Source organism: Cricetulus griseus, chromosome X, assembly GCF_003668045.3.
Source record: "Cricetulus griseus strain 17A/GY chromosome X, alternate assembly CriGri-PICRH-1.0, whole genome shotgun sequence".
Taxonomy (NCBI): domain Eukaryota; kingdom Metazoa; phylum Chordata; class Mammalia; order Rodentia; family Cricetidae; genus Cricetulus; species Cricetulus griseus.
The window spans coordinates 53,845,977-53,869,682 of record NC_048604.1 but is presented as its reverse complement, the minus strand read 5'-3'; the positions used below and the strand labels follow the sequence as shown (position 1 = coordinate 53,869,682).

The 23,706-nt window shown below is 32.8% G+C and overlaps 1 protein-coding gene across 6 annotated transcripts in view; it reads left to right on the top strand.

Annotated features, from left to right (window-relative positions):
• The window catches only part of LOC100754537 (protocadherin-11 X-linked), a 474,898-nt gene that overhangs the window by 211,568 nt on the left and 239,624 nt on the right, over positions 1-23,706 (top strand). For 4 of the 6 annotated variants that reach the window (XM_035450270.1, XM_035450269.1, XM_035450268.1 and 1 more), the window contains exon 3: positions 313-393. The exons of the other annotated variants lie outside the window; for them this stretch is intronic. In XM_035450270.1, the coding sequence (XP_035306161.1) occupies positions 313-393 (81 nt within the window). The remainder of the gene's footprint in view (positions 1-312; positions 394-23,706) is intronic. 6 annotated transcript variants of the gene reach the window in all.

Here is a 23,706-nt window from a genome sequence, read left to right as displayed (position 1 = left end):
TTTCTGCTTATATCCTCTCTCTGCCCAGCCATCTAACCTCCTGTTTCTGCCCAGGCATCTTATTTCCTGTCTGTAAGGACCTTCTGACCTTTATACTTAGCTACTGGCAAGCTTCATTATCTGATCTTCAGACAAGCTTTATTTGTACAAGCAAGATATTACCACAATTTATTATATAAAATATTGTTTCTAAAAGGATACTATTTTCTTATATCCTGGTATACAATGTTTGTGTGCACTGGGTGCATGTCTGTGTATATGTTTTATGTTGAACAAATAGCTTAAAATACTCTTTTTTCTTCCTTTACACAGACAATGAAAGAGGTGGTTCGTTCTCACACCCCCATGAAAGAGGTAACAACTGTGGAAATCTGGACTCATCCTCATCCACAGGTATGAAAAAGACTTACTCCTAATATTTCCTCCCTTTACCTTTTGCAGATAAGTTTAAAATTTTCTTCCAATTTTACAATATTTGGATCAACAAAAACAAACAATATACAGATAAACAAAGTGGCACATACGCATGCTAATGTAAAATATGTAATGTATGAAAATTGAAGAAATGATAAAGACGGTTCAAGTTTAAATACTGTTCATGGAGAAGAAAGAAATGGGGGAGGTGTATATAATTTAGAACTGTAGTAAAATGTAGGAAAACTAAGCAGATACTACAAAGAGAAATCAAAGAGCTTTGAATTCTCCAGCAGATAAAACAAGGAGTGGGACAATAAAGGACAGAACCACAGTAGTAACCAAGTTAGTTTTGTTACATAGCCTAAAATTCCTAAAACATCATTTCTCAGAAGAGATGGTGTATTAAGTGTCAACTAATAGAGACGTTTAAGTCTCCTTTTCTAATTGATAGACTGTGCTACTCAATGAAATTTTAGGTAAAAAGACTGAGATAATTGGATTTATTTGAAAAATGTCCTCTAGAAAGAGATGCCTTTCCAGAAGTATAAGAACAGGAGTATGTAAGAGAGGCCATGATTCTAAAGCAGCTTCTGTCCTTCTTTTCACTCAATGTACTCAGTTTGACATCCTCTATACTAGAGGGGTAGTTTTATTGAGCCTCATTATCTTCAATTATTTTATAATAGAATGAGGAATTAGTGTTTTTCTATATGTGCTTCATGACATTTCTTCAGGTATTTTCATGCTGGACTCCAGTGATGAAAATGAAATATTAAATACATTATTTCTTTCTAGTGTAATTTGATGATAATGTACTTCATCTGCTAAATCAGTTATAATAAATCTTATAGAAGTATTTGTTAAATGACTCACTTTTATAAATATTTATGTTTATTTCTGGGGTCATAGATAGAAAAATACGTTTTTCTTTTTTAAAATATGATTAAACATCAAGATAGGCATCATTTATTCTAATGTTAGTCAATTTTTTGTGGGCATCACTCAAATTAGTTCATGGAAGAAGCCATTTGAGCCTTTTTCTTTTTAAATCAACTTTGAGTCATTTTTAAAGTGCAATTTTCCTTTTTTTAAATGAGACAAATTATACATGACAAGCTAATGAAAGGTTTTTTCCCTTAAGTATACATTAAAAAATCAGGCCGCAGAGAGCAATGTGTTAGTATCCTATGAAGTTTATTTTTATCTATCTGACTACTTTACTGTTAGTGAGTTAAAGGTCCTATATAGAGTAAACTCTACTTCAGTGGCCTAATAAGTAGATAAAATCCTGAAGTCAGTTTCAAATACTATAAATGAAATACTGAAGTAAGCATCCAGAATCTAATCACCTGGAAAACAAATTAAGCATACATTACCTTTATTTAGCAATTTTCAAATGTCTTTTAGTTTGTTACAAGAGATATAAATTCTGAAAATGTAGACATATAAATAAAAATCTAAACCTTAGAAAAATCATGGTTATTTATTTTCATATAAACTTTAGAAATTCATGTAATCAATATGCTGCTTAAAATGACATTCTATAATATTTCCCATAGCTAAAATATACCTTTGTGAAGAGTTACAGAATTTATTTGTCCACAGTGGAAAGAAATAACTAATTTTAGATATAAATTTCAAAACATTAAGTGTTCAAATTTCCACAAATTTTAAATTACTCAGGTCTAACTCAGATGCTTTGCCAAATTTCAGGTTCCAACTACCAAATTTTGCAGGTCATCTGGTTCAGTCTCATGAAAATAGCTGAAAATTAATAATACATTGTGTATATAATATGATCCAGTCTATATTTGTGTCTAAGAGGAATTATATAATTGTACGATCAGTTTATTGACTACTTAAAGATGTAACTGGCAGTCCTAACAATAGAAACATTCAGAAAATGTGCACCTTAATTATCATTTATTTTTAAAGTTGCTGCAGGCTCATGTAAGTTTTATAAATATTCTGCCAATAATGCATGCATTCACTCCTATATAATTTCAAGATGTATCCTATAATATTCAAAATTTTGATCTGCCACTATGGCATAAATTACTAATGTTATGCACAGTTAAAATTCAACCTGAGTAGGATTTTTTTCCATAAATAAATGACTCACTAAGAATCATTTTGTGGAGCCAGGTATTGTACTAAATATCAAGTAATTTCATTTTTTTGACTTGTTACAAAATACTGCAGCTTTCATTTTGTTAACAAACTGTGGGTGCTTTTTTCTTGAGTCTCTTTAATTATCTGATGTTATCCATTTTATGGTGCTCGAGTCTTCAATTTAAAAGTACTAGACAAACTATGTCATTTAAAATGAGAGATAATATAGAGTGGTAAGCTACATCCTATATATTGTGTTACATTATATTCACACTCCCCAACTCTGTCCAGATCGGCCCCCTTCCCCATTCAACCAATTTTGTGTCTTTGGGCTCCCATCCATACCAATTTGTGCTACCCAAATATTCTCGTGTGGCTTTCCATGCATGGGATAGTGGTCTATTTACCAGGGGCACTTCTAATAGATAAACCTGACTCTCCCTCTCCTAGAAGCTAAAAAGTGTAGGATTTCATGTCCATATCTTGTATTATGCTGGTATTTGGTCTGACAAGGATTACATAGGTCTTGTGTATAATGTCACAAAATCTGTGAGTTCATATGTGAAGCTGCCATCTGTGTTCACTACTTATTGTTTCCTTGTAGTCATCTTGCACCTCCTGAGCTTACACTTTATCTTCTACCTCTTTTTTACAATGATCACTGAGCCTTGACAGGTAGATTTGTAATAATTATGTTCTGATAGAACTGAACATTCTACATATCTTTATTTCTGTGCCTTGGCCTGTTATGGATCTCTGTGTTAAACAGTGCTTACTAAAGTAGAACTTCACTAATGACAGTTAAGGATACTCATTATTTTTAAATAATTTTGAATATAAGGGCTATGCTTACATCATTTCTCATCTTGACTCCTTCGTCCCCCCTCCAGCTTCTTCTGTGTTTTTCTATCACTGTCTAAACTATACCATGTTTTTCTTTACCTTTTATTGATATAATATATCCATGTACATATGTACACCCAAAACTACTTTTATTTAATGTTTTTGTATGCATATGTGCTTAGGGCTGAACACTGGGGAATAGCTAATCTATGAGGGGCTATTCTCTTGAGAAAACTGATTCTCTCTTTCAGTCACATTGAATGCCTGTAACTCTTGATTGTGGACTTTAGGCCTTTGGAATTTTCCTCCATTTAGATTAGGTTGGCAATTGGGGAGGTTGTTGTGGGAATCTTGTTTATGCAAGCATATTGTTGAGATTTCATGAGTATTTTACCTGTCATGTTTAAGGCATTGAATTATAACTGACCCATTCAATTATAATGCTTCATGAACTAATAATTTAAAATCAAATACTATTTTGTTAAAAATTGAAGTAAAATAAGAGGTGTATATTCCTTGGGATGTTTTCTATTTTTGCCTGTTTCAAAGGCAATTATTTTGTTGCTGAATAAGGGAATCATTCAAAAAGACATACTTCCATTTACAGATGTGGAGAGTACTGTGGCTCCACAACTTCATTAAGTAAACATTTTGTGATTATGTCTTATATAAATTTAAATTTAATAGATCAAATCTACATTACTGGACAACTGCTATAGAAAGTGTAGTTTCTACATATATAATACTGCTTGACTTTAATTTACGTGAGTCTTCCTGGTTACCGCAAGATGCATATATGTAAAAGAATATACCTCATATGTCACAAAGAAAATTAAAAAAATGATCACCAGTACAATAAACTGTCATAAAAAAGGAAAATATCATGGAAGAGATGATGTATTTCAATCTTGTTTGTAATTCAAATATATAAAAAATAAAGGAAAAAAATTAAAAAAGTAAAATATAAAATAAAATTGATTTTATTAACAGTACTTCTGTGGATTTACTACATCTGAAGGATCATACTAAGTAATTCAAAATTAGTATATTTAATTCTCATTATAACCATATTACAATGCTTAAACAATTTATGATTCTCCCTACCTTATATGTGTAGAAATTTGGGCATAGAGAAATATTAGTAAATAACAAAGACAAAATGAGTTTTCCCTGGATCTCCCTCGAAAGCATAATTTTTCACCATTCTCCATTTGTTTCTCATTTAGTATTAAGATAAGGAAAGTAAAGTCATTTTGTGGACCAGAAACATTTATAGAGGAAAATTTTTTATGTTAAACACATATGATTTTTTTCTACTGTCAGTACACCTGAATCTATTTGCATATGTTAAAGTAAAATGACCTTTGTGCAATGCTAGAGTGAAATGAACAATAAGACATGTAAAACATATCATAAAATATGCCTCTATAGAAATGTTAAATCTACAAATATAAACATTAATAAAATATTTCTGCAGAAATCAGTGTGCTCTAACATTACCCACATTATTTGTAAGTAGGTTTTCTTTGTAGTGCTTTAGAAAACACTCATCCCTACAGTCCAAGCACAGTCATATCTTTTCCAAACAATCCATAGCCTTTCATAGTATTAATAATTGAATTTTATTCATTAATTAATGCTGTTAAAACTGATTAAGAAAGGCATCACAGTAATATTTACAAGCTATTGCTTCCTATCCATAACTGATCCTTGTAAAATCATTTATGAATTACAGCTTCCTAATTGTTTTTTCTGTTGTTGTTAGTGTTTTGTTTTTTTTTATTTTTGTTTTTGTTTTTGTTTGTGGTGAGGTCTGGGAAAAGTTAAGTAATAATATGTAACATTTAACAAGTACAAATATCAGTTATGGAAATTCGTGCATAAATGGTAGGATTCTGAGGCCCATGGATATCCACTGATCCTAATTTCTATCACTATATTCATCAGAGACAACCATCCAGTGAACATATCCTAAAAATGACCAGAGGTCCCCTGATTTCCATAGCCTGTTTGCAAATTTTAGTAGCATAGCTCATGGGTTCCATATCCACAGTTAAAAGGCTTATGAGCTTCCACAGCAGTCAAATCCAGAGGACAACAGATGGGAATCATTCCTCCATAGATCTTGAACCACAGAATATCGGCAATCAACTTTGAAAAGAAGTTTCTAAATGTGATATTCATATCTCCTGGTAATTAGACTTTCAAAAATAAATATAGACTTTAAATATCATTCAGTATAATCATAATTCAAATGAATAAAACATAGATTTGCAGTTTTCAAATATAAGAAGGAAATCAAAGATACCATATCTATATTATATGAATCATTTGTTTACATAGAATCTTGGATTATGACTCATCAGGCTGTGCATGAGTCTTCTAGCTATGCGTAACATTCAAGTGAAACAAATTTTGTGTGTAATCACAGAGGGAACCTTGTTGATCACACTTAAATCAAGGTAATAGAAACTCATCGGTTTGTTTATTATGTTGGACCCCAAGAAGAGCACATTAGATGTGAAACGGAGGCCACTAGAAAGAGGACTAAACACCTAGAATCCATCTTAGGATATCTCGGTCAAAAAAACATGATTTTGAAAAGAAAGTGGGCAGCAGGGAACATTAGCGTATAAAATAGGAAATACAAATTTAGAACGAACTCCGAAACTAGAGATCCTGTTTGCTAAAAAGGAGTTTGTAGAGAAAAAATGCATAAGCCGTTATACTACTCATCAAGAATCCATCACATTTGGTAGATTTAACAGTAAAGCTCTTGCTAGTGTCCCCCATTAATGTTGTGTGAGATCTGGGAAAAGGGAAAATTCATTTAAATTTGTTTCTGCATCTGTAAATTGGGGATAGTTATTTAATGGAATATTTAATATATATTAATATATGTGTGTGTTATGTGTGTTATGACAGAGAGGGGGGAGAGAGGGAGGAGAGAAATAGAGAGAGATTATAGGAAATTTATTTTTCTTTTGGATGAAGTACCGTTGACTTTGCTCAGACATGTAGTAGTAGACTCTGTGTGTGTGTGTGTGTGTGTGTGTGTGTGTGTGTGTGTGTGTGTGTGTGTTTGTGTGTGTGTGTGTGTGTGTGTATTCATAATGTTAAAATTTTGTTGAAGTAATCTATAGGTAGTTAATGATTATAAAACAAAAGTGTAGTTTTTATTTTTATTTGAATTAGAAACAAGATTTTTTACATGCTAATAATAGCTGCCTCTCCCTCCCCTCCTCAGCTACCACCCCCCAACTAAAACCCTACCTATCACATATCCTTTCTGCTCCCCAGGATGGGTGAGGCCTTCCATAGGGGGTTATCAGAGTCCGCTGTATCTTTTGGGATAGGGCCTAGGCACACCCTCTTGTGTCTTGGCTCAGGGAGTGTCCCTCTATGTGGAATGGGCTCCCAAAGTCTCTACTATATGTGTTACTATTCAGGCATATGTACTGGCCTATCCTTGAGTTTATGACAGGATATGCCCTCAGCCGCAGCCATTAAGAGCACCACCTGTGCACCTTCACTATGTTCCCTTTTAATAGGGCCCTGGCCACCTCACATGCCTCTCTCTTTCTTTCTTTCTCTCCCCTTCTTTCCTTTCTTCTCTCTCCTGCTGAATCCATTCCCACAGGCCACTCTACTCCCTTCCCTTTTGCCTTTTTATGATCCCTTTCCCTAATAAAACCCCCTCTGCTTGAACCCTTTCCCATGTGTCTTTCTCTCATGTGCCACTTTTGCTCAAACTTAACACTGAGTCAATCATTCTGAGAGGTCCTGATTTTAGTACATATATAATGTCATTTATAACAATATCAATTTTATCTATTCACTTTTAGTGCCCAATGGTAAGAGTAGCAGTGTTAAAACAACTCAGCAAGTGGTTACCTCTGAAACTTTATATATTTCCCCTTTCTTTTGCTTTCTTTCTGTTTTCTCATACTTTGCAGAATTTAGCCCTTCTCTCCTGCTAGTTATTACTGGTAATTCCTGAACTATCTGTAATTGTAAGCCCTGTTCTACAATGTGGAGCTTTCTTTGATAAATGTATTTATATGAAAACAGATTAAGACAAGTGGAGATTTTCTGGTTATTTAGAAACTTACCAGATTTTTTGCAAAGAAACTCTGTAGTCAGTTATAATTTGCTTTAAGAATTCTTGAGAATGAGATCCCAAATAGGTTAATTTACATATTGCTCATAGCAATGTTGCAAGCCACACTAACCTACAAAGCTGTTGTGAAACTTTGACTCTCCTAGGCTTCTCTTTTTAGCTCATTCTAAAATGATCACCACACATTTCAGCCTGTATGTCAATGATGTTTACAAATTGTCCTCTATTGAGTGCAGAATATACTAACTCTACAAATTTTCAATTGTCTCTGATTGGATATTGAATTAAGAGTCATGGAATTCAGTCTCTCCTTTTTGGTCCCTCTATTTCTGGGATTTACTGCCCATTTTTAGTGCATACTTATATTGCAATCAAAAGAAACACATTGCTAATTCTTTGCTCATCCCTAAGTGTTAATGTATATTTCTTACTTCCTACTCAATGTTCCTTGCTCATATCTACTACCTCTGGTTAGCAGTGAAAATTTTGACTTCTATTGTAACTTATTTAGCTGATGATTAGTTATATAATCGTTGTGCTCCACAAACCCCGTGTTTGCAGCCCATAAAGCTTTTCACATCTGGGCTTAAATTGCAAGGATCTGTAATCCTGCCTTATTACCTCACAAGGAATGTGAGCTCCTGAGAGCAAAGTGAATATTTAGATGATTCTTCCACATGTAGCAGTGTATCTTTCACTAGTTGCCCTTCAGTGCCATGTACAATATTCTTCCATTAGCCCATCAGTAATATCCACCTACATATTTTTAGAGATAATATCCTATGCTAGATAAAAGCTTAGGTTTTGAAATCAATTGGTTATGCCTTTAAATAATAATATTGATACTGACTGTTTATGTTCTCTTCACTACACTATTTGATGGCTATGAGTTTTGTTTTAACTTTTGTCATGGCGAATATGACATATTTTATTAGGAATTGATGAGAAATATATTATATATGCTTTGTAAATCACTTAGTACAATGCTTGATGACTTGATATTTCAACTATTGAGCAGTGGTACCATATTACCATTTTAAATTTTAGTGAATATTCATTTGTCTATTCATCCTAAAAATATAGATCCACACATGAATGACTGTAAACACATGTCATCTCATAAATAGATTCTATCTTGATTTTGAAGTCTAAGAAAATCTAAAGCTTTCAAAATTGCAATTTAATGTGCCTTTCCTTACTTTGGCAAGGATAGAACAAAAGCACTTTACAGACAACCCAGTAATCAATACCGACTACTTGATTTTGTCATCTATAATTACTGCTATTGTACTCAATTCCTTCAGTGCTCATGGTACATACAGGCTACATTTTAAAGAACATTAAATTGATCCTGCTGCATGGAAACATTAATAATGGACATCCTGATTAAAACAACATTTACAAAAAATCAGCTATACCTTTTTTCTATAAAGACCACAAATTCACCTTTTAAAGGATTCTATAAAACAATCCTGAGGATGAGTCTGTTAAGAATAGCTTATATATGTGAGACTTGTTCATATTTTCTGTATTTATGTAAGTGAGAACATGCTTGCAAGGCATCCACACTGAAGTTAAATTAGACAATGACGTAACTTAATTGTTCAATAACAGTATGTTAAGTGTATTGCAAAAAATAGCATTAAGAATTAATTTGCTGACCAGGCATTGGTGGCAAATGCCTTTAATCCCAGCATTCGGGAGACAGAGGCAGGCAGATCTCTGTGAGTTCGAGGCCAGGCTGGTCTCCAGAGCAAGTTCCAGGATAGGCTCCAAAACTACACAGAGAAACCCTGTCTCGAAAAACCAAAAAAAAAAAAATAAGAATAAATTTGCTATTTAATTTTGCCTGTGAAGGAAAATGATTCCCATGGAAGTCTGTCTAAGCATGCTGATGAAAGGAGTAAGAGCTACAGCATTCTTTCCTTGTAATCTCAATGCTTCTTCCCATATTGAAATTTAACAGTATTAAAGAAGTATCTGCTTAGGATGTGATTACAGTTAAGGCCAGTTTTATCTTCCATCACACAGATGTATTGATTTTTCTTTGAGGTAGTGATACTTACTTTGGCAAATGCCATGGAAGGCATTAATAGTGACAGTTTTTTTAGCATAACCTATGCATTTCATACTTGAAAGCTAGAGTGAAGAATGTATATGAAAAAGGATGGTAAAAATACAGGCATATTTAAGGTATTACAACATAGTTTTGAAAGACAATAATTTAATGAACAATTCCTACAACCCACAGAGCCCCTAGAATGTCTTCTCTGTGTATCATCTATGTACATTCTCTCAGAATGATTATCCCTTGTCAAATTGAGTGTGCTTTGAGAATCTTGTCAGTGCCCTCAGCCAAAGCAATTGCGGTTCTTACTTTCCCTTCCTGTATCACCTTTCAGTGCTTTGTGCTGTTGTTTATATTTAGTGTGGAAACATATTGAGCTTCTGTTGATGTTTTTCTCTAGTGCAACTGTTTTGAAAAGCTCCCCTGTTATTGGTATAAAAGATAGTTTTACAACATGTCAAATGCAAATTTTTCTTTTAATATTATAATAAAAATATCTTTGGGAGTAAGCTCTTCTGAAGTGCTATAATTTACACCTGCATAAAATGCACTTTGTTATAAATGAAGGTAAATAAAATATTTGTGCCATATGTCCCACTCTCCTAGCTTGTTTAATACTTTTCTAAGTAAGCTTTTTTGTAATATGTCTCCCTTCTTTATTGTCACTTAACACAATAACTAAAAAAAAAAGGATTTGGTGAATGTTTAGTTTGTACTAGCACAAATACTAACCGGTTAATCATAGAAAGAAAAATATCATAATCACACCTCCCAAAAACCTCACAGATTATTTAAAATCCATGATGTGCAAGTTACCAATTATAAGTAAAGATGTAAATTTAAAAAATGCTAAATGGGACTTTGTAATATGCTGTGATCTATGAGATTAATTCATTTGACTACATGTAGATATCATGAGAAGAGTTCTTGTAATAATATTTAAGTTACAAATCAAAGACTGGGATGAGGAGAATCTGGTTAAGATTTGTGCAGTATATACATGTAATACCATGTGTATAATGTTATATATAATAATAATACAGAATGATCATTGAACTATTCATTGAAAAAACTACAGTCATTTGATATTTGAAATATACTCACACAAGGAGTCAATTGTAGAGCTGAAAACAAGATTTACTTGTTTGCATGATCATTCTCATTCCACCAGGCTTCTCTCTTTAAGGAAATTACATCTTGATTATCAGAGTTGTGTCAATGTCTGCAAGAAATCAATCAAATTAATTTCAGATTGACGTATTATCTTTTGGGATACATGATTATCCTTAATAACTTTACTGTCGAACAGCATAATAGTTTCTGATTCCTACCTAATTGTAACTTATTGATCAATCCTTCCCATCATTCTTCTTACACTTCAAGACTTTTGAGATGTTACCATTCAATTCTGAAGTTCTGAGATCAGCTTTTTTTCTGAGTGTAGAATTATGCAGAACTTTATCTTCTGTGTCTGTACCTGATATATTTTGCTTAAAACAATAACTTCCAGCTATTTCCAAGCTGTCAAAAATTTTAAGAGTTCATTCTTTTCTATCTATGTTGTCAAAATGACAGGATTTGATTCCTTTTATGGTTAAATACTACTACATTTTGTATGTACTATACATTATTTATCCATTGAGCACTAATGGGCAGGCATGCTGCATCCACTTATTTGCTATTGAGATAATACTGAGATCAAAATTGATGAGAATACAGTTTGTTGATATATTTATTTTATTTCTTATAATTACTCAGTGTATGGATAGCTAGACCATAAAATATATCTTGTTTTAATTTTCTAAACTATGTCTATTTTCAATAAAAACTGAATCAAGTTACATTCCTAACATCTGTGTGCAAAGGATCCATTTTTCCTCACAAACCCTTTTTATCATTATTCTTTTGTGGTATAAACCATCCTTAATGATTGAAGTGATATCACTCTATGGTTTTACATTGTCCCGATTACTAGAGATTTGGATCATGATTTTTCATGTACCCAAAGACAATTGTATGCCATCTTTTGGGAAATATCATCCTATTCACCCTTTCAGAAAATTTGCCCCAGTATTCCTTAGTGTTTCAAGAAAAGTAAACTTGATGTTATTTCAGTAAATAATGGTTCTTTGGTTTAATCAATTTTATTTTATGTTAAGAAATATATTTTCTAAAATATCATAAAAATATTGATAAAAATAATAATCCTAAAATTGTTGATTTTAACAGCATGTCTTATTTTATTAATTTCAACAAATAATTCTGTCTTTTTTTCTTCTGTTCTCTAAAAAATCTGTTTAATTTATTATCCCAACAGAACATAAATTATATTTCTGTGTTTCTTTAAAAATGAAACCTGTAATTGAAAGAGTCATATTTCTCAGTCTCATATTCCTTTGGGAGAGAAACAGATTTGTAAGTTTTTGGAATTCTAATGATTCAGACCACGGACGCTATAAAGATTCAGTAGTTGCATATAGAAAAAATTGCAAACATTATAATTTAGAAAACTAGAGAAACATATAAATTTAAAAGTAAATTTGAGGAATACCATTTTATCAAAAAATGAAAACAGATAGATACAAATATTTTGGCAAAAATTCTGTGTTCATGAAATAAACATGTAAAAGGAAGTTATATCAAGGCAGTTAGGAGTATACAATAATAAAATGAAATGGAACTTGATCAAAAAAGACAGAAATGAGCAATGTTCAGGCTGCAACTAACACTACCAGCTTATGCACCTTTTCATTCGTTTACTCTGTTGTAGAAAATATAGATTTACCTACAGATGTTCCAAATAAACCTATTTTATGAAGTTTGTTATCTGAAGATTGAAAATTATATTTAAAATGCCATAGATTATAATCAATTGTCATGTAACTCTGAAACAATAAAATATGCTGAATAATCTAATTCCCTAGTCACCTTACGCAAGTAAATGTTATTTCCCACTTTCTTATGAATACACTTTGGTTGTACCTTAATTCATGGCTCCAGAAAATATTAATGCTCCAACTTTGGAAATTAAATTATCAGGTCAAGTTCTGAATACATAATTTAATTTACTCTCAATTTTGGCAGAAACCACTCTTCATTTTTTGTTATCCATTGAGATCAGTTTTATTTTGCTGCAAGTATGAAAGCATACTTAGATATTTAGAATAGGCAAACCTGGTTCATCTTTGTTAATGATGGTTAATGGTCAAAGTGCTGGTTTTCTCATTGTTGAAACACAGATAATATTACAGCACCCCATGTATGCATGTGTGGATTTGTATCTTTGTGCTCAGAGATATTTCCATATCCAATCACTCCCTTTCCTTCCAGTAAACATATATTATGCCTGAAGCGAAATACTTACCTTATAAATCAAAGCTGTTCTTTAATTGTAGGCTAAACTGTACACTGTAGATCTTGGGTACCATGGGATTTAAAGTCCACTGAGACTGAGGTATCTTATTGTACTCAGAAACTACTCATTAGAAAAGGAGATATTTGAGTTGAGCCCTTAGAAATGGCTTCAATTCAGGTGGGAGAGAAAGAATAGGTTTAGAATTCTATTGGGCTGTAAAAAGAAGAATTGACAGAATGAGAAAAGGCATAGCAGGAGAAACAAAGATGGTATTCAAAGAAGTGAAAATAGCAATCAGATTATAAGGACAACATGAAATAGCCATCTGGGCTTCTCTCAGTTTGCCAAGGTCTCATTTTTCTTTTCCGACAATTCCCAAAGACAACTGAGAAGTGGGATTGCTTGGCACAGAAGAGTTTAAATTTGTTTTCTCCCCTGCTAAGTGATTCTGAAATATAAATGCTAACACCTAGAGAGTTGAGCTTTTCAGCTTACCGTGCGATTCCTTAAGGGAGCCATTAATAATGTCAGAATGCATTAACAGCCTATAGAAGAAAGGAACTCTAAACCTGAACTTTCATGACAGCACCTGAAATAAATTGTTAGCTAATATCAGACAAGTGACATAGATGGCATGAGAATTTTCTAGGTACAATTATTTTATAACTGTTCTAACAAAGTAGTAATTCTTTATCTATTTAGTCCATGGACACAACTAAAAAATATTTTAAGATTTGTTCTTGATAAATTATAATAAAAGATAGAAAACATTTACAAGTATATTTGTTTAATTCTTAAATTGTGTCTGAAACCTGTATATAGCTGAGGCCCAAATATTGCCAATAAAAAATTATAAGAGTTTGGCATCCATTTACTGAAAAATAGTTTTCTGCTCAGCCCCCCCCCAAAGACTTCTAAATTCACAAATGCCTACTGAGGTATAGTCTACAGTGCCTTTTAAAGCAAAGTTAAAGCCGTTTCCAAGTTTAGAAACCCAGAAATGTCCATGACTTTATTGCTTCAAACTAATGTACTACGAATCTCACTGGTTAATTAAAAGCAATGAAGGGCAATCACCAGAAATCTGAATAATCTTACTGAAATGATACTCCAATATTATATGTCAAAATCCTGGTGATATTTTGAAATATATTTTCTGAAAATAAAAATATGTAATTTTGCTTTAGGAGAATATAAACACTTTGGATCCTTCTATAATCAGATAATACTTTCATTTGTGTCTTATGTTTATTATGCATTTCAATTTTCTCTTTAAAGTTTCTCTGATAATATACATAATTTATACAATTCAAGGTAGTTTTCTCTTTACATATTTCCCCTGTTTTGTTTTACAGATGTCATTAAATGGTCAACAGAATTAGTATCCTGGGAACATTTCCAGTATTTTTCAGTGTTGAAAAGAAAAAGGTTGCTATAGAATCTAACATACCTGTTGATAAATGTTTTTCTATTATCAGTAAATAGTATAAAAGTCCATATGCTACAGGCAGGCTTCAGTTATGTTCTCCATTGCTCACATGGAACAGGAGAATATGCCAATTAAGAAAGATCAAATAATATATTAGTCACTGTTTCCAGGCCTTCTCACTCTCATGCTGCCACAGCTAGATTATAGTTGAAGAGCAACAAAGAATTAGCAGGAAAATCATTGCAATTCTTCACTAACATCTGCAAATAAAAAGAGCAAAGGAAGAAACATTGGTTAGTTTCCACCAGACATTTCAAGAACAAGTACAGGATTTTCATATATAACACAGATAAATTAATACAGAGCAAAAAGGAGAAAATGAGCTCACTGTTATTTTTAAAAGTCTGTCTTACAGAGGAAGAAAATATCCCTAAGTATACCTATATCAATGTACCAGAAGACAAGTTTGAGAGGAAGCATTTTTCTTTATTTACTAATTCAATAAATGGAAGCTAATTGAAAAATTTAAAGGGTCAATATGAGGTAAATAGGTAGGTAAAATTGGGAAATTTATTCCTGATATAGGGGCATTTGAAAAGGAACCAAAGTTGAGGGAATATTATTTTATGGGTTGCATCTATAAAATCATTGATGTATTTTTGTCTCAGTATTATTTCATGTTTAATTTTCCTATAGTAAGAAATTAATCATTTTCATGACAATGTCAGAATTATGGATGTGTATTTTACTTCACAGAACACATATTCACTGTTTCTCTTTCAGAGAAGTGTATAGATTAGTCAGTGGTAATAGAAAGAAACAAAGGGTATAACATTATTGGAAGAGTAGTGATATGTCTCAGCAAGATTAACTACTTGACACAAAGTCTAACAACTTAAGTATAATTCTTGGAACCATAAGGTGGAAAGGAATCCTAAACTTTGTCCTCAAATATCATCCTTGTGCCTTAGCACCTGTACATTTCATCATATGCATGCATATACAAACACACACTATACAGATAAACAAATAAATAAATGTATATAATTATTTTATAAAATAACACAAAGAATTAAAATAATAAAAAAGAACCCTTGTAACCTGAGCGTCAAGACTATATTTTCATGTACAGGCCACTAGATGGTGCACTCTGCAACTTTGTTGATTTCATATTTTTCCAATTTTTGCAAAATATCGCTAATATCTTCTACATACATGATATTTTTAAAGTACATATTAAATTGTTCTAAAGTTTGAATATCTTCCAGCAAATGTATTAAATTCTGGTGCATAATTTGTACCTGCTACATCATATGGTTATTTTGTTTTCCTTTGGAGAAATTAGATTTGTGAACACATACAAAAATTTTTTTCTCTACAGATGTAGACTCAGGAGTTCGAGGCCAGCTTGGTCTCCAGAGTGAGTGCCAGGATAGGCTCCAAAACTGCACAGAGAAACCCTGTCTCGAAAAACCAAAAATAAATAAATAAATAAATAAATAAATAAATAAATAAATAAAGTAATATAAATAATACATACAAAAAACATTTCCCTTCATATTTAAAAGTATATTTTGCTTACTATAATAAAGAGGATAACTTGGTTTGTACAAGTTGGATATTTTTGTTATCATTATTGGTGATTATAGCAGCACTGATTTGTAACTTTAGAGCTTTGATAAGCTATGCATGCCACTTACAGCTCAATTAACATCCGTTATACTGACATACAAGAGAAGAAGAAAGGGGAATTGGTGGTCAACTTTTTTGAATAATTTGTTTGAAAGACTAAGCATTGGGATAATATTCAGAGAATGTTAGTGTTGTGCTCACTAGAAATACAACTGTACACAAAAATATTGTGGGTCAAAAAAATCAAAAGCAAAAATTTCCCAATTCACCTTGGAATGGGCAAGAATGTGGTTTAATACAGATAATATTGGCACACTTAACCTAACTAGTTATCATTTGAGAAAAAGGAACTGAGAGTTCTATATGCTAATAAAATAATAATTTGAAATATTTTAGTTGCATATATTAATAAGTTCAAGTCGATGAGCTGTAATTCAGTGTTTGAATATGTATCTAGCATTCATGCCCTTTCCTTAGGCAAGACTTATTTCATAGATTTGAGTATTGATTGTATTGTAGAAAGTGAAGAGCAAAGAAATTGTATACAATATGGATTTACCAAAATAAGACATGGTAATCATAAGAAACTATTTAAGAACTCATTTTAAAGTCTTTACTTTTCTTAGTGATACTAAAGAATGAATTTAGATGCTCATATATGGGGTAAAGTGTTTTCTTTTTAATACAGATGAAAATTAATTTTGGGAATAACTGGATTTTTATATGTCCAATAGATATTAAGATACATTTTATTTTATATTGTTCTTGGCAATTATTTAATTTTATGAAAGTAGTTATTGCTTTAACCATCTCACCTCTTTCAGTAACTTTTTACTGCCATTGTTTATATATTGTAAAATTTTTGGGCTGGAGAGATGGCTCAGCCGTTAAAGGCTCACAATCAAAAATATATATTGTACAATTTTGCCTTTTTGCACAGAGTGGTTTAGGAATACAAGTAAGTTTTTCTGGACCTGTATATAAGATGAAGAAAAAAAAAAATATATATATATATATATATATATATTTTCACATCACATTTTCCCAAGAAATCATTAAGAATCAATTGATCACATGTGTGTGATGTGTGTGTACTAGATATCTTTAATCATAGCACTCCAATGCAGAGGCAAGTGGATCTCTATGAGTTTGAGGCCACATTGCTTTGCTTAGTGAATTCTGAACTAGCCATGGCTACATAACGAATGAGGCCCAATTTAACAAAGAAAGAATTAATTGACCAAAGAAGATGTGCCTAGAAGTTTTTGCAGAGTAGTATTTGGGATTCTTGTAATTTTTTTATAGTTTCCTTTTATTTTTCTTTTTGTTTTCCAGTAAAACAGTTATATTCATTTATTCACATGCTATTCAAAATGGCTCTTGTTGTAGAGTCCAATAGTTACATCAGAGTTTATAAGATCCACAAAAAGCAAAATATCTGCCATTTGTCTCTTCCTAGAAAAAGGATTCCAAGCCCTGTTTTATGAATCATGTAGGAAGAGCTACCTAGGGGATTTCTCACAATAGGCATTCCCCACTGTCAATCTTTTTCTAACTTTTTTATTTGAATTAGAAACAGGATTGTTTTACATGACAATCCCAGTTCCCTTCTCCCACCTGTCCTCCCCTACCCTCCCCAACTACAACCTTATCTGTCACATATCTTTTCTGCCCCCCCGGATGGTGAGGCCTTCCATAGGGTGTCATCAGAGTCTTTGGTATCCTTTGGGATAGGGCCTAGGGCCACCCCCGTGTGTCTTGGCTCGGGGAGTGGAATGGGCTCCCATAGTCCACACTTATGCTAGGGATATATACTGGACTTATACAGGAGGTCCCATAGATTTCTGAGGTTTCCTCACAGAAACCCATCTTCCTGGGGTCTTAATCAGTCCCATGCTGGTATTCCAGCTATCAGAATGAGGAGCAAGAGTTCCCAGTTGTTCAGGTCAGCTGTTTCTGTGGGTTTTACCAGTCTGGTCTGGACCTCTGTGCTCATCACTGGTACTTATCTGCATCTGGGTTCCAGTTCAGTTGGGTGATTATTTATGGGTGTCTGCTTCTCCTTCCACCAGCTGCTGGATGAAGGCTATAGGGTGGCATATAAGTCAGTCGTCAATCTCATAATCAGGGGAGGACATTTAAAGTAGCCTCTCCTCCGTTGCTGAGATAGTTAACTGGTGTCATCTTTGTAGATCTCCAGACATTTCCCTAGTGCCTGGTTTCTCTGTAAACCAAAAATGTCTCCCTCTATTATGATATCGCTATTCTTGTTATCATGTGTTCTTCCCCTGACTCATACTTCTGCTCCCTCATGTCCTCTGCATCCCTCTTCTTCTCCCCTTCTTATTCTCCTAGCTCCTTCCCCCCTCTTCCCATGCTCCCAATTTGCTCAGCAGATCTTGAACCTCTCCCCTTCTCCAGGGGACCATGTATGTCTCTCTTAGGGACCTCCTTGTTTATTAGATTCTTTGGCAGTGTGGATTGTAGGCTGGTAATCCTTATTCCATGTCTAAAATCTGCATATGAGTGAGTACATACCATGTTTGTCATTTTTACTCACTATGCTGTTATATATGAAGATATATTTACTATGTTGATTTCAAAATGATGTCAATTATTTATTCATTTAATATAATATCCTTGACAATCATGTATCAAAGGGAAAATCATTTTCTAAAAATGTCTGCAAATCACATAGAGTTACATAATGTAAAAGAGTCAATGACTGTGAATGATAGCAAGGGAGTTCATGAGACAGGCTGAAGGGAAAAAGGCACGGGGATGATATAATTATTTTATAATCTCAAAATTATTTGAAAATGTAAATGAAAGATATTTAGGAAGACAAAATTCTTTTAAAGCAAAAATATATGTAATATATTATGAAATACATGCTTAGGCAGTTGGGTGCTTATTTAGGTAGTCAATAAAAGCAGCTAAAACTTGTGCTGGTAAAATCTTTTGCCCCCAAAATGGGAATTTTAAAACAATCATGGCCAACAAGTTTCAATTCCTTATGCTTTTGAAGGAAACAAGTAAACATACAGTAACATAATGGCTGAAATTCAATTTCTGTGCAAGAGAAATTATGCTCTTTTCATTCAAAAATTTGAATTTTCCATACAAAAAATTGCAAACATTCCATGCTTCATTTCTCTCATTAGGACTAAATACACAGACCCTGTTTCAAAAAACCAAAGCAATTAATAATAATAATAATAATAATAATAATAATAATAATAATAATAATAATTTATTTTATACATTTTGGTTAATATAGAAGAATGTTTTACCTGAAATTCTTTTTTGATAAATTTATATATAGAAATAATGTATTTTGATCACATATGTTCTTCGCTCCCCTCCAGCTCCTCCTGGGCCTCCTCTCACTTCCTCCTTAGTATGCCATGTCTTCTGTCTCCTATTCCTCCTCTCTGAGTCCAATTAGCGCTGCCCATATGTGTTTGGATACAGGGATATGCACTGGGGCCTAGAGGCCACATCCCCGAACAAAACTGACTCTTCTTCCCCAAGTAGCTACTGAATGCCCATGGCTCTGCAACTAGTAGGGAGGCCTTGTGATTCCTTCCCCCATTAATACTGGAATATGGACTAGTTTGATCTAGTGTAGGCTGCCATATCTACCGAGTGTTAATGGGTGGAAATTTCCTGTAATATCTGGAAGACAATAATTTATAGTAGACTTTTCAGTGCTCTGTTAATTTTTACAATCTATCCACTCATACTTTCATGATACTCCCTTAGCCTTGAGGATAGGGGGTACAATATAGACATGCTTTTGTGGAAAGAGTACTCCATTGATGCTTATTCTCTTCATTTTGGACAGGTGTGGTTTAAACTCTGTCTGATGCCAAAAACAAGAACTTATAAAAATAAAGGCTCCCTGAAGAGGACTAAACAATGCACCTATTTATGGGTCTACCAATAAATAATTTAGAAGGCAGTTGGATATTATATCAGTTTAGCAAAATAATAGTAGTAGGTTCTCCTCTTGTGGCTGTGACCTCTCCATTTGTGGGTTCTTGGTCAGGTTCACATGACCAGGCATAAGTTCCCTCCTGCTGAATGAGCTTTCAATACAAGCAGATAGTCTTTAGCTATCCCTAATACATTTGTGCCACTATTGCATCAATTTACCTGACATTCGTATTTAAAATTTATATAAATGACTACTGGAATAATAAGGAGCAAAATCTGTAAAACCACTTTAATATTATCATTAGAGAAATCTTTGAAATAACATGGGTTTTCTTTAGAATACAATCTGTATAACTTTAACTTTGTCAACATGAGCATGCTAATTAAACTTCTTATGCTCCTTAATAACATAGATTGAAATGTTTCAATGAACTCATCTGTAAAACAGAATAGCAACATCTCCAAACACAAAGGAGTACTTGGAGAATTTAGTATGATTGATTGCAAAATTTTATTAGCATAATGCCTGATCCATGTTTAGTTCTCAATAAAAATTAGTTGTTACTGTGCATGAAGAAGTTCTCTCTATTATGACTGTAGTCAAATTCTCATTCCAAGAAATGAATATTTTAAAAGAAAGTAAAAATACTCATTAGGAGATTACCAATACCTTCTATGTAGATATGAATGATACCGTTTGTCTTGCTCCACATCCTTCAGGTTTAATTCTGGCTTGGTTTTTGTTGTTTCCTTTGGTTTCTTTACTCATATTTAATTACATATTATGGAAACAGGTCCATACTTTCTAAAATAACTCATGCCAACCATTGGTAAATATAAGTCAGTAGTTTTGGGCAAGAAACCCACAATGGACAATGGCTTACATATTTAAAACAGTGATAAAATTACCAGTTGATGGTATTGATCTGTGGTAAAATGCTCTAGCTACAGATTTTCATACTTTTTCTTCTGTCATTAACAAATCATGTGTATCTCAATATTATATTTAAACTGTTACCATACGCTTGGAATTGTGCCAGTTTTACTATGTCTCTGAAAGAAAATAAATATGTTAGCCAAACTGTGGTTTCTGAGAAGCATCATATGCTCTTGAAGCTATTAAGTTTGTGTGTATGTACAAATGCTTGAATGATATTTATGCATTTCACTACTAAGATACATAAGAGGATATATGAAAAGTAAATTTATTAACCAACCAACTAAAAGTTTCCTCCACTTGGAAGTTTGCATACTAGTATTCCCTGTGTGTTATAAAAGTAAAATAATATCTGATCATGTCATTTTGCATGTATATGTGTCTTGTATTTATGAGTATGAAATATTTTACAAAGTCATCCATTTGACTATGATAATATTCATATATTATTGTTTTTTCTCCATATTATTATATACACTAGGTGACATAGTGACTCACCTGGGTCTTCAAAGAAAAATGTTTTCAACTCACACAGCCTTCTACACCACTCCTGTTGCTTTCAGAGATATTAAGAATTATTTACCTTTAGTAGCTGATTGTGTCTTAGTTGCTTTTCAACTACTGAGAGAAGACACCATTACCAAGGAAACTTATAAAAAGAAAGCATTTAATTGGAGATTGACTTACAGTTCTGGAGTGTGAGTCCATGACCATCATAGCAGCAGCTTGGCTGCAAGTTGGCTGGCATGGCACTGTACAAGTAGCTGAGAGCTCACATATCTGTAAGTTGCAGGCAGAACGAGAGATTGTGAGATTGGTTCTGGCATTTGTTTTTGAAAACCTAGGATCCATCTCTAGTGACACACCTCCTCCAGCAAGGCCATGTCTTAATCCTTCCTAAAGAGCCACTGTGGACTAAGTAGTAAATAGATGAGACTACCATTTCCTTATTTCACACAGTATTTTCTACTTTAAAACAGTGTTGGGTTGTTAAAATAATGACAACACTAATCACAGCCATCATTTTTTATTCCTTACTAACACACTCTATGTTAATATAATTAGATTTCACAACCACCTTGTCATGTTATTAGTGTTAGTATTAGTGTTTTACAAATGAGAAGGCTCATTCACAAAGTGGTTAAGTAATTTATCTAGTCACCAAAGTGGCAAAATTAACAACAGTGAAACTGTCATTTACAATGTGAGATTAAGATTTTAGCTACTCTGTCACAGAGTAGATGTTCAAATAGTGGTTGTTGTTTGATAAAATTTTATTAAACTCTCTCTTAGTTATAATTATATTAGTCATTCAAAATAACTAATGATTGTTAACCAATAATAAAAACAAAGGTCTCCTTAATAGAGAATTCTGCTGAAAATAAATGAGTCTGACAAATAACTGAAACCAGTCTCTGCTTTATGTTACATTGGAACTGAAAATAGCTACCACAACTAAGTCATTTTTTCAAAAAGAAAATCTCCAAGACAGCTTCACATAGCAGTATAAAAAATGAACAAGCTTAAAATACTTTAGATACTTTAAGTGCTAAATACAGAGAAGATGCCTGAGGTAGATGCACCTCTAGGGGAATGAAATAACTTTTAAAATGAAGCTCAGACCCTACCTCATGCAGTTTTAATGCAAGCCTTTGACAATTCAAGACTTCATAGATCACTGAGGAAGTGTGCTCTTTATGTTTCTCGGGAAATTCTGACAGCATCATAGATACTTATTGGTTGAGCTGTGGGAAATATGAAGTTTTACCTTTAATTAACATTCATATTACATCTCTGCTAACACTGCAACAAATTATGTACGAATTATTCTGTGAAAAAAAATCGTGCTTCTTAGTGAAGAAGATGATGATACATACATTATTTGGATACTACAATTATTACATTATCTGTGTTGTGATCTCCATTCCATTTTACAGAATCTAGTTTCTTATGGAGCAAAAGTAACTGTATTTATCTTGGGAATCACTCCCTATCTAGTTGGTAAATGGACCAGTGAACAACTACTTTGCCTTTGTTGAACTTTTTCCATGAAGATGGGAGAAACAATTGATCCTTTTCTTTTATTTCTTTTCTTTTCTTTATACATAGGATAATCTACTAGTAGCTAAAGTAATTGTAGATTTTAGAATTCCACCAGGAGTGCTCTCTTTAGAAGCATATATACTAAAATTGTAATGATACAGAGAAGATTAGATTTCCACCAAGAAAAAAAAAAAAAAGCAAAGGTTTTGAGTAACAATAAAATCAATGCAAATGCTACAGTGTAAAAATACATATTTTTTGATTTTTCGAGACAGGGTTTCTCTGTGTAGCTTTGGAGCCTATCCTGGCATTCGCTCTGGAGACCAGGCTGGCCTCGAACTTATAGAAATCTGCCTGCCTCTGCCTCCTGAGTGCTGGGATTAAAGGCGTGTGCCACCAACGCCCGGTTAAAAATACATTTTTGAGACCTTTCTCTATCAGAGATATTCATTAATAAATGAAGTATCAATTAGATATTTTCATCTATTTGCAAATTTTAATGAATATGTTAAATCACTCACGTCATAAAATTTATCTATTATTATAACATTATATTTGACTTTGAATAAAGTAACATATATCCATATCCAGGTTATATATATTATACCAAAATCAACAGAGTACTCAGGAAGTCTGTGTAATATCTCTGAAGATAGTGTTTCCACACAAGAAATAATCTATTTTAAAATCAATATTGCAATCCTATACTTTAACTGGTGTTAACATTAACTTATCTTAGCTTTTAGCTTTCACTTGAGACTTATGCCACTTATGAAATATTAGTAGTGTTTTTGAATACCTTTTTCCTAAA